We start from the raw sequence: 13,027 nt of genomic DNA on the forward strand, positions 1-13,027 counted from the left end.
CTCCCACAATACATTCTACATTATTCTTAGTTGTTTTTCTTCATGTAGAATTAACCTACAAGGAAAAAAAGGGTTTTTTTTAATTCCGATATTTTGGCCCCATTGACTTGCATTGGTTCCCGGTATCGGAATCGGCGATACCGATACTTTTTTTTAAGATCGGCCGATCCATTCCGATCCGATATTTTCAAGTATCGGCTGGTATCGCTCAACTCTACTTCCTAACAAAAAAAAAAATTTTGGTTCCAAAATTGTGCTGATGTAAAGTAGACATGTGGGAAATGTTACTTATTAAGTGTTTTGTGTGCCATATGTCTGTGATTTAAGGGCATGAAAATTCAAATTTGAAAAATATCGCGTGAATGACCGCGAGACTTTGCGATCCCGCGAGAACGGACGCCATCGCGGGCATTTTCGCAAAGGCTTACTGGGAATGGGAGCGTGGAGAGAGGCGGGAAGACTGCGCGGGACGTCGGAAGGTGAGAATAACAATATTTTTTATTTTAAATTCTATTTTTTACAGGGATATGGTACCCAAAGTCTCCTCTCCTCCGGACTGTGGGTACCATCCGCAATTGTTCTGCTTACTTTTCGTATGGTGTGCACAGCCACATGCGGAAAGTATGTGGAACAATGCATTCCTATGGGTGCTGGATTGCCACGATTCCGCAAAATTAATGAGCATGCTGCCGTTTTTACCGTGAAGCGATTGCGCCGCTGTAAAAACCGCAGCATTAGCACAGCATTGCGGAATCCCATAGGAATGCATGGGATGCTTATTTTTTGCGTTTTCGCGGCAAAATCACACAGTTAAAACCGCCATGGAAACGCAAAAAAACGCCACGTGTGAATTCAGCCTTAGCCTCCTATATATTCAGACACAGCTTGGGGATCCCAAAGTGGGTCGTGCAATTTCCTCCCCTGGGCAACTACTGTTCCTTGGAGGGGGAACTGAATTCACGGTAGACCACTGTGCGGGTCTCACACTGGCTGGATATACCACTTTGATGGTTTCAATGTGACCTAACATGGTATTTGGATCCAATCTAATTTCTTGTTTTGTGGTATTCATCACTGGCACTGGCACTCGGGCAAACCTACCAGTAGAAATTGTAAGCACAGTCTCACCTTGAACTAGGCCTTCTGGAAGTTCAGAGGAGTCTATTGGCATGAACAGTCTCTTCTAGACTTTTCTTCCTAGTTCCACCTGGACTCCACACCTCACTATCACCATTTGGTTTGCAGGAATGATGGTTGGGGGCAGGCCTACCTTGATTTCATTCAGGTCCATTGTATTCTGTGCTTTCTTTGCTCTTATGAATCACGTTTTCTGCCACAGCATTGAGTATGGTGAATGATGTGGCAATTGCATTCACCATCAGTGTCCCTGACTTGTATTTCGTGATGACCTGACTGATTACATTATAACCCAGGATAGGATCCTCTGCCACGTTCTGATTACTGGTCACGAGAAAAGGTACCAAAAGCTCAATGGTGTTGCTGTTCTTTATGGCCCAGAGTTGGAAAGTCACTTCCAAACAGCCTATCAAAGGAATTTCAGTCTGGTTGATGGCTTTGCCGTGGAGTTCCACTGGTCCTAAGAGTTCCTTTAGCGACCTAACACAGGTATGTGGCAGGTGGCGCCTTCTACATTCTTCATTTAAAAGGCTTGCTTGGGCTCCTGTGTCCCACAATGCTTTTACCAGGAGTCCAATCAGCTGGCACTGTACATAGCACCTTTCACGGATTAGGCTAATGAGTCTATCTTTACTGGCCGAGGAAATCTCCTCAAAGGAGTATGACATTAGACCTCTGCACTGGGCATTAAGTAACTGATGCCTCTGTGTCTCTTGCAGCTGTATTAGACAGGAACACACTTGGATAGTGCTGACGCAGCCGTTTTACCTTGGCATAATGTCCTTCTTCACCACATCTTAAACAGTGGACACATACCGCACTCTGATTTGATGAACGGCACTCCTCACAAGCCAGGTATCTTCTGTTTTGGAACCCACTCCTGTGTCTGAGAGATACAGATTCTGGCCTGGAACAAATCAACTCTTTCACCTCCATAAGCTCAGCTCGCAGTTCTACTATTACCTCTTCAAAGTCAGCTCTGGCTGACCTCCCTTTTGTTGGTGGTTTAAGGTTCACTCTCGGCGGTGGTACTGGAGAGTCTTCATCATGCTCTTCGGACTGGCAACCTGGGGTCTCCAACTTCAGCAGATTCGTTATGGTGGTTTTAGGAGCAGAGCCCTTCTTTAACTTCTTTGCACTCTCTAACTCCAAACTAGCTGCCTGATTCATTTTTTCAATTAGGACTTCATTCAGAATCCCAGGATTTTCTAGGTACTGTTTCAGCTGTAACTTAATATCTTTGCTGATTAAGCCCTTTCCCAAAAATCTTAAGAACTTCTTCTGGACTAGCCCAGGATCAAACTTCTCCTCTGCCCCTATATCTCTGCATGCAAACAACAAGAAAATTTGGGGTAATTCACTATTGTTCTGTGAGATGTCAATGAGTCGATGGAGCAATTCTGAAGGACTCTCTTCGATATAGTGCCCTTTTAAAATCATCTTCAACTGTGGTAGGATCAATTGATTTTTCATCTCTAGCACACTGCGGAGGTTCAGTCATGGGCTGATCGCTTTCACCACCCTCACAATGATCTCATCTAGCTGGTAGCCTTGCAAGAATCCTGCATTGATCTGGTGCAACAAGTTCACATAAGACAGTTTCTCTTTCTGCTCACACTCTCCAATCTGTCCCAGGATCTTGAATTCTTTTCTTATGGTGATTTGTATTGTTGGAGAGTACCGTTTTCCAGATTTATCAAACCCAAGCAGGTTAAAGGTTCTGTCAGAGTCTGTCACATGTTCAGAGGGTTGGACGGATTTCTGCAGGGCTGTTGTCAAGGCTTTGAATTGTTCTTTCAATTCCAGTAGTTCTGTCTGCGGAAGGAGATTCCCGCTCTTTGTAATTGGCTCCGCCCATCCATCTTCCGACTTCAACCCAGTTAGAAACTGTGTTAACTCCTGGAGGAACATCCCCATTACATCTTCAGCTTCTTCCTCCCTCAACTCATCCATCTGTGTATTACTGGCGGCTACAAGTTGTCTGCGGGAACGTGCTTTAGAGATCTGTTCTTCTGACATCTTTATATGTTCTGCCACTGCTCTCAACTCTTCACACGCAACAATAACTGAAGAAGCAATTCACTGATCCTGTCCATTTGTATTTCCACATTCATTGCTGCTAGTGAGTTTTCTTTAGGGCTGGTCCCCTTTAGCTGGGGTAGCAGAGTTTAGGTGCTGTGCTGCTTTAGGGCTGGTCCTCTTTAACTAGTGTAGCAGAGTTGAGGTGCTGTGATGCGTAATTTTCCAGTCACTTTGCCTCTTTTCCCTCTACACGCTAATTCCCGCTCAGAATTCTGCGTACGGGCCACCAATGTTACGTGCACACTGCTAGGTTCAGATAGGGGCGGTGTAACAACCCTGCTGGCATCACTGCATGGCCTCCCATCCCCCGCACACCAACTTACTCTCTGCACCAGGTCATGCTGTGATTTCTGTCTGCTGCCAGCTCCATGCTCTGTGCCTCTTACTTTCTGTCTTCTCTCTGCATGTGTGCATATGGGGGCGGTGCCAGAACTCTGGTTCTTATGGAGGGTGCACCTGTCTAATGTGTACCTGACCAATTACCAAGAGCCCTCTAGTATTTAGGGCAGCTCCACCCAGTGAAACCTTGCTTGTGCAATGTGTTAACTCAGTTAGAGCCTTGCTACTGAGCTGCCAGGTCTTGCTCTGTGTTTCTCCTTCTCTGGAGACTTTAATCCTAGCTTTGCTTGGTACTTGTCTGTTTGCCCTCCAGGAGGCAGAACATCCTGGTCTCTATGTCTTTGTCCTAGCTTTGTCTTGTACTTGTCTTGCCGCCCTCCAGGAGGCAGAATTCCTGGTTCCTGTACTGTTGCTCCTAGCCTTACTTTGTATCTGTATATACTCTGGTCCCTGTATCCTTGGTCCTGTACCTGGTCTCGTACTGTTACCCTGTCTTAACTCTGTCCTACCTCTGTCTGTCTCCTTGTCTTTGGCTTCTTTCCCTGCGGTGTCTTCCCTTGTTTCCTCCCTGTCTGCTTTTGTTACGCACTCTTGCGGCTCTGTTCTTGCTCCACTCTCTTGCCTGCTCTGCACTCTTTAGGCTCTGCCTGTGCTTCGTACCCTTGCGGTTCTGCTTGGTTCTGGTTCTGCTGCTGCAGAACCTCTTGCTGCTCTCCAGCACTTCTCCGCAGCCTTGCAGTTCTCCTCCTGTGTGAACAGGTCCAAACCTGTTCCTTCATACTCCACTCTTTCCTGTCTGTACCCGTACCTGCTGCTCCAGTGTGGACAGGTCTAAACCAGTTCCATCATACTCCACTCTTTCCTGTCTGTACCCGTACCTGCTCCTCCTGTGTCAACAGGTCCAAACCTGTTCCGTCATACTCCACTCTGTTCTGCCTGTTCCAGTACCTGCACCTGCTGTGTGAATAGGTCTCTACCTGTTCCTACAACTCTTACCTACCCTGTGTCTCAGCCATGCCAGCCTGTCCTGTGTCTCAGCCGTGCCAGCCTGCCAGTGTCTCTGCCGTGGCAGCCTGCCAGGGTCTCTGCCGTGCCTACCAGTGTCTCAGCCGTGCCCGGCTGCCAGTGTCTCTGCCATGCCCGCCTGCCAGTGTCTCTGCCGTGCCCGCCTGCCAGTGTTTCTGCCGTGCCCGCCTGCCAGTGTCTCTGCCGTGCCCATCTACTACTCATGCCTGTCGCCCGTACCGTCTCCTCAAGTTGGATCAGCAGCCACAGCCAGACACCACCCTGGAGTGGCACCTGGCAGCTGCCTGCCGCAAAAGCCTGACCTCACCAGAGGCTATAGTGAAAACCAAGGTAGCTGTCTTAGTTATGCCCCTTCCAAGGTAGTCTGGTTTGTGGCACAGTGGGGCCACAACCCTCTGGCTCACGCCCACCAGTCAGGGCGTGAGCATGACAGGTAGAACAAGTTTCATGAATTCTTTGGAACTCTGGGGGAACCATTACTCAGGGCAACCATGTACTGCAGCTTCCACAAGATGGATCCACTTGCTCACATAGATACAATTGATGGAGTCCTCATGAACAGATGAACAGTGTAGTTTAATGTCACAGCATATTCATTACAATTCAAGTCTCTTAAGCACAGGCTTCATAAACAGTACAGCTGCTTCTTAGAGGCATATTGACTAAAGCCCCCGTTACGCATAGCGATATCACTAGCGATATTGCTGTAATGTCACCGATTTTGTGACGTAGCAGCGATATTGCTAGTGATATCGCTATGTCTGATACTTACCTCCGACCGGCTCCCCCGCTGCTCATCATTGATCGCACGAGAAGGTCCTGGATCATTTCTCGTCGTCCACTTCCTGCTGGGCTTCCTGTGGCGCCGACGAGCGACGCGTGGAAGCGGGCGGGAGGACGTCAGGATTGCTGCGCCTGACAGGTAAGTAGCGACCCCCGACCCCTGCTATGTCGCTGGTGAGATCTGCCTGCATGGCAGCTCACTAGCGACCACTTAGCGATGCACCAGCGATCCATATCATTGTCGGGATCGCTGGTGCATCGCTAAGTGTAACGGTAGCCTAACAGTCTCTTTCGATAGCACAGTTCAGCACAGATCAAGACTCTTTACAAAAGCACAGTAGTACACAGCATTCATTCTACTGCAGTGTAATGGAGGAGGGGGAAGGGTTTGCTGAGGGAGGTTATCCCTATGACACAATTCCTTAGAGTACTTATTTTCCTGATAGACTTTTTCAACTAGCAGTCCAGGAGTTAGCCCATCTCCACTCTGTAATGGAATCCTGTGCCCCCCTCGTTCACTTGCATGAACATTTTTGAGACAGATCACAGACAAACACCACTAATCCCTTCGGCTGCTGCCAGAACAGTAAACAAGTTTCCCACAATCCGACCTTGGGCTCTGCTAACCACTCCTTGTCTCCTGTGACTGTGTTAACGCCGGATGCTTTTGAAGCAACAGCACTTAGCACGATTTCTACATGCCATAGTTACCTAGACCAATTCTTACTACAAGAAGAATGTAGATATATATTTAAGTTAAAATCTCGGAGTCCCCGTGGACTCAATGAGGGATTCTCCTTTACCGCTTTTCTGGAGGATTAAGATTTATATGTTCCTATATATTTTCCTGTTTACAATGTAGGGGTATATAAATGACCCCATGTTTGATGCTGAGCACCTTCGGTTCACCTCTCATCTCTCCTTCCCCTTTCCCCGCTTTCCTCCATCTTCCCAATTCCCCTTCTACCCTTTCTTCTCTTCCCTTATTCCCCTTTTAAGTCATAAACTAATAAATTTGGACTTCATTTAATAATAATGTGATAGTATACCTGGGTACCTGTCATTATATGGAACTATTGGGATATTTTTGTTTTAGTGTTTTTGGACCTTTTTTTCATGTTTTGTTTAAGGTGGAGGAGATAACATATTAGTCTCTATAGTATGTATTAAATATGTGGAAAATAAGGCTTTATATAATTAGGAACCTATTATTCTTATTCAATAGACTAAATGATGTATATCATGAGTATGGGGATAAGTATTCCTTTAAATGAAATATATGGATGGTCCATAATCAGATATTATCTACCATCTACCTCTTGTCGTGATAAATTATATAATAGTGATTGTGCTCCCATATAAATAGGTTAAGCCTCTACTTTTAGAGCGAATTTGTTATCTTTAGAGTAATGCTATATATTATTAGGGTCTGCTTATAAAGTTGTAATCATAGGGGTAGTAAATTAAGTACCTCCTCACTGCCTTAATACCCTGATGACGCCAGTGGTACTGGTGAAATATGTTGGGGAGGCTTAGGGCAGCTTTGAATAGCACGTCAGTGAACTATAATGGGGCAATAGGTAGCAGCCACACCTGAATCCACATGCCTGAATAAAGTGATATAAGTATATAGGTACAGTGGGAACAGAAAGTATTCAGACCCCTTTAAATTTTTTCGCTCTTGGTTTCATTGCAGCCATTTGGTAAATTCAAAAAAGTTCATTTTTTTCTCATTAATGTACACTCTGCACAGAAAAAACAGAAATGTAGAAATTTTTGACAAATTATTAAAAAAGAAAAACCAAACTATCACATGAGTATTCAGACCCTTTGCTCAGACACTCATATTTACGTCACATGCTGTCCATTTCCTTGTGATCCTCCTTGAGATAGTACTACTCCTTCATTGGAGACCAGTTGTGTTTAAACTGATGGGACTTGATTTGGAAAGGCACACACCTGTCCATATAAGACCTCACAGCTCATAGTACATGTCAGACCAAATGAGAATCATTAGACCAAAGAAACGGGCCAAGGAGCTCAGAGACATAATTGTGGCAAGGTACAGATCTGGAGATCTGGCCAAGGTTACAAAAGAATTTCTGCAGTACTCAAGGTTCCTCAGAGCACAGTGGCCTCCATAATCCTCAAATGGAAGAAGTTTGGGATCACCAGAAGTCTTCCTAGACCTGGCCATCCAGGCAAATTGAGCAATCGTGGGAGAAGAGCCTTGGTGAAAGAGGTAAATAGGAACCCCAAGATCACTGTGGCTGAGCTCCAGAGATGCAGTAGGGAGATGGGAGAAAGTTCCACGTCAACTATCAATGCAGTCTCCACCAGTCGGGCATTTATGGCAGAGTGGCCCGACGGAAGCCTATCCTCAGTGCAAGAAATATGAATACCCACATAGAATTTGCTAAAAAACACATGAAGGACTCCCAGACTTTGAGAAATAAGATTCTCTGGTCTGATGAGATGAAGATAGACCTTTTTGGTGATAAATCTAAGCGGTATGTATGGAGAAAACCAGGCACTGCTCATCACCTGCCCAATAGAATCCCAACAGTATAACATGGTGGTGGCAGCATCATGTTATGGGGGTGTTTTTCCAGCTGCAGGGACAAGACGACTGGTTGCCATTGAAGGAAACACGAATGCGGCCAAGTACAGAGATATCCTGGATGAAAACCTCTTCCACAGTGCTCTGTACCTCAGACTTGGTCGGAGGTTCACCTTCCAACAAAACAACGACCCTAAGCACACAGCTAAAATAACAAAGGAGTGGCTTTGGAACAACTCTTTGACCATTCTTGACTGGCTTAGCCAGAGCCCTGACCTAAACTCGACTGAGCATATCTGGAGAGACCTGAAAATGGCTGTCCACTAACGTTCATCATCCAACCTGAAGGAACTGGAGAGGATCTGCAAGGAAGAATGGCAGAGGATCCTAAAATCCAGGTGTGAAAAACTTGTTCCATCATTCCTAAGAAGACGCACGGCTGTACTAGCTCAAAAGGGGGCTTCTACTCAATATTGAGCAAAGGGTCTCACTACTTATGACCATGTGATTTTTAAGTTTTTCTTTTTTAATAAATGTGCAAAAATTTCTACATTTCTGGGTTTTTTTCAGTCAAGATGGAGTGCAGAGTGTACATTAATGAGAAAAAATGAATTTACCAAATGAAACAAGAGTAAAAAATATAAAGGGGTCTGAATATTTTCCCTATCCACTGTAGGACTATTAGCAGTAGATACAGGATGGAAGTTTACTCCATTATTAGCATGCTAGTGTCCCCCAAGTGAAACTGACTGTGCGATTTTCAATGGTTTTGGTTTCCGTTAATAATAATAAAAGTTAATTTTTAGGTCTTTAGATAAGGGATTTGTTGCCTTTTGACAAATTGTTAAATACTGTATATACTCGAGTATAAGCCGACCCGAGTATAAGCCGACCCCCTAATTTTGCCACAAAAAACTGGGAAAACTTATTGACTCGAGTATAAGCCTAGGGTGGAAAATGTAGCAGCTACTGGTAAATTTAAAAAATAAAAATAGATACCAATAAAAGTAAAATTAATTGAGACATCAGTAGGTTAAATGTTTTTGAATATCTATATTGAATCAGGAGCCCCACATAATGCTCCATACAGTTCATGATAGCCCCATAAGATACTCCATAGAATAATATGCCCCAAATGCTGCTCCATAAAGGTTATGGCCCCATAAGATGTTCCATATATTATGCCCCATAAGATGCTCCATAGATTATGCCCCCATATGCTGCCCCTATAAGATGCTCCATAGATTATGCCCCAATATGCTGCCCCCATAAGATGCTCCATAGATTATGCCCCCATATGCTGTCCCTATAAGATGCTCCATAGATTATGCCCCATATGCTGCCCCTATAAGATGCTGCATAGGTTATGCCCCCATGTGCTGCCACTGCTGCATTTAAAAATAAAATAAACAACATACTCACCTCTCCGTCGCTGGGCCTAGGTGCCGGTGTCACTGCTGGCACCTTAGATATTCACCTGTCCCCTGGTCCATCGCTGCTTGTTGCTGTCTGGCACGTCATCTGTCAGTGACGTTCAGACTGCAGGGGGTGTGGCGCGCACTAACCACGTCACCGCACCCTCTACTGTCTGAACGTCACTGACAGAAGACATGCCAGACAGCAGCAAGCAGCGATGGACCGGGGGACAGGTGAGTATCGCTATACTTACCCGTCCTGGCACGGTCTCTGCAGCCCCCAGCTTCTCCACGATCTCCCTTCCTGCCTTCAGTGGTCACGTGGTACCGCTCATTACACTCATGAATATGCGCATATTCATGAGTGTATTGAGCTGTACCATGTGACCGCTGAAGGAAGGAAGGGAGATCGAGGAGAAGCTGGGGGCTGCAGAGACAGTGCCAGGACGGGTAAGTATGACCTGACACCCCCGCCCCCCTTCCCCCTGCGACCCCCTGGTGTACATGACTTAAATATAAGCCGAGAGGGGGACTTTCAGCCCAAAAAAATGGGCTGAAAATCTCGGCTTATATTCGAGTATATACGGTATATTTGTTACCCCACGCTGACCTTGGACAGCAATTTGTGTGTTAATGAAGGAGGGACAGTGACACCAGGGCTGATTGGAAGCAGGGCTCAAATGTCAAAACAACCACACATGAACCCCTGTAACGTGAGTGCCGACACTGCTGGAATGGCGTTGGCATGGGAGGTGAGTATAGATGTTTTCATTTTCACTGGGGTATTCAGATCAAGAAGGGGTTGTCCTAATATTGGACAACCCCTTTTAGCTACATTGTCTGAAGTTTATCTAAAGCTCACCAAGAAGCCGGCATTAAAAGCTAACTTCTACAATAGCAACGACCTTCTAAATGTTACTATGATTGTTCATCCTCACTTAGTATACATTCAAATCAGCAGCATGACTCTATTTACACAATAGAATATAGCATGCAGCAAACAATTCATGATACTTATGCCCATATAAAATATGTGATCAGATGACAAATAAGCATTTGGTTTGTTATAACATATGGTTTAATACCATACTGAAGCGTTAAACAGATTTTACATTTATTTAAACTTTGTTAAGCTAATAATTTACCATTGATGATGGACAAAATTCTGGAGCCCTCTGCAATAAATGTTTTTGATGTGATTCACTTTTTGATGACAAAATCTGCACAAAAAATAGTACAATAAAAGAAGGTAAATGAGAGAATCGATCATAGAGCAAACAACGTGTTATTTTTAAAAATGAAACACCCTCATTATATAAAACTCACTGTTTTCTTTCTCTAAACAATAGTTCAACTGTGAGATAAATGTTTTCTTCCCTTGAGATTTCCATTCAAAAGACTTTGAGTATGGCAAGTCAATAAGGATTCAGGCTGTGTGCCCACGATGCGATTTTTAAGCGTTTTTGCAGCGATTTTCGGCACGAAAACGTTTAAAAAACTCGTACAGAATGCCCCCCATGCATTCCTATGGCATTCCGCACATGCTGTGCTAATGCTGTGCTTTTTTCTGCGGCGGAATCGCATCGCGGAAAAAAACGCAGCATGCTCATTCTTTTTGCGGAATCGCAAAGAATTGCCACGATTCCGCACCCATAGGAATGCATGAGAATCGCTTACTTCCCGCATGTGGCTATGGCCACCATGCGCAAAGTTAAGCGTCTCATGTGCGGATGGTACCCACGGTGTGGAGGAGAGGAGACTGTCCTCCAGGCCCTGGGTACCATACCCCTGTAAAAAAAGAATAAAAAATAAAAAAATCGGGGTATATTTACCTTCCGGCGTCACGCGCAGCCTTCCCAGGCCTCAGTGTTACCAGTAATGCCTTGCGGCAAGGACCTGTGATGACGTAGTCTCGCGTTACTGTAGCGGTCAGTAACGCAAGACCAACGTCATCACAGGTCTCGCAAGGCATCACTGGGAACGGGAGAGTCGCAGAGGCTGCGCGGGATGTCAGAAGGTAAATATACCCTGATTTTTTATTTTTTTTATCATTTTTAACATTCTATCTTTTACTATTGAGGCCGCATAGGCAGCCTTAATAGTAAAAAGCTGGTCACACTTGTCAAACACTATGTTTGACGAGTGTGACCAACCTGTCAATCACTTTCTAAGCGATGCTTCAAATCGCTTGGAAAGTGCTTGAATTTTGCAAGCGAAAATCGCGGCAAAAACGCGAACATAATCGCGGTAAAATCGCGCGGGGGAAAAAAACGCGCGTTTTCTGGGAAGGAGTCCGGTTTTGAGTGTCTGGTTTAAAACGCTATGTGGGCACATAGCCTGAAAGTGTAAATACCTTTTAAGTTATCACCTCAAAGCTTGTTTTCAGCTTCCTGACTAGGCAAAGTTTCTCAATTCTGACCACTATCACTTTATATGAGGTAACTCTGGAACACTTCAACGGATCCCACTGATTTTAAGAATTTTTTTTGACTTATTATACTTCACGATAGTGGTAACATTTCTTTGATGTGACTTACGTTTTCTTGTGAAAAAAAAAATTGGAAATTTGGCAAAACTTTAGAAACTTTTGCAATTTTCAATCTTTTAATTTTTATGTCCTTAAATCAGATAGTCATGTCACACAAAACAGTTAATAAATTTAATTTCCCACATGGCTGCTTTACAACAACATCATTTTTTAGACACTTTTTTTGTTATGAAGTTGTAAGGGTTTAAAGCTGACAAGCGAATTCTAATTTTTACAACAAAATTTACAAATCTACTTTTATATAGGGACCACATCACATTAGAAGAGGCTTTGGAGGGGCCTATATGACAGAAAATACCCCAAAGAGACACCATACTAAAAACTGCACCACTCAAGGTGCTGAAAACCACACTCAAGAAGTGTATTACCCTTCAGGTGCCTCATAGGAATTGGTAGAATGTGGAAGGAAAAAATAAACATTTAACTATTATTCACGAAAATTTTCTTTTAGACTTAATTTTTTTACCTTCACAACGGTAATAAGACAAAATGGGCCATTCAATTTGTTGTCCAATTTCTCAATAAGTATGCAGATAACCCATATGTCGGGGAAAACCACTGTTTGTGTGTACGGCAGAGCTTGGAAGGGAAGGAACCTTATTTGACTTTTTGAATGTAAAGTTTGTTGGAATAATTAGCAGATGCCATGTCGCGTTTGGAGAGCCCCTTAGTTGCATAAACAGTGGAAATCCCCTACAAGTGACACCATTTTTGAAACTAGGCCCTTCAGGAGTCTTATCTAGATGTTTATTGAACACACTGAACACCCAAGTGCTTCACAGAAGTTTATAATGTTGAGCCGTGAAAATAAAAAAATCAAACTTTTCCAGTTTTTTTAGCTTCAAATTTTGCATTTTCATAAGGGTAATAGGAAAAATTGCACCAATTTGTTGTGCAATTTCTTCTGAGCATGCTGATACTCCATATGTGGGGAGAAAAAACACTGTTTGGGTGCACAGCAGGGCTTGGAAGGAAAGGAACACCATCTGACTTTTTGACCGTAAAATTTGAACCATTCAGAGAACTTTTCTACATGTCTGGTGAGCACCTTAAAACCCCAGGTGCTCCTCAGAAGTTTATAACGTCGAGCCGTAAAAAGAAAATAAGATAAAGAAAAAAAAATTACCTTTTACCCAC

At 44.1% G+C, this 13,027-nt stretch overlaps 1 protein-coding gene across 2 annotated transcripts in view; it reads right to left on the reverse strand.

The window, feature by feature from the left end:
* Window positions 1-13,027, reverse strand: part of RECK (reversion inducing cysteine rich protein with kazal motifs) — a 675,429-nt gene that overhangs the window by 502,090 nt on the left and 160,312 nt on the right. For both annotated transcript variants that reach the window (XM_073549858.1, XM_073549859.1), the window contains exon 3: window positions 10,488-10,562. In XM_073549858.1, the coding sequence (XP_073405959.1) occupies window positions 10,488-10,562 (75 nt within the window). The remainder of the gene's footprint in view (window positions 1-10,487; window positions 10,563-13,027) is intronic.

This window comes from Dendrobates tinctorius, unplaced genomic scaffold (genome assembly GCF_039654945.1).
Source record: "Dendrobates tinctorius isolate UK_male_01 unplaced genomic scaffold, ASM3965494v1 ptg000162l, whole genome shotgun sequence".
Taxonomy (NCBI): domain Eukaryota; kingdom Metazoa; phylum Chordata; class Amphibia; order Anura; family Dendrobatidae; genus Dendrobates; species Dendrobates tinctorius.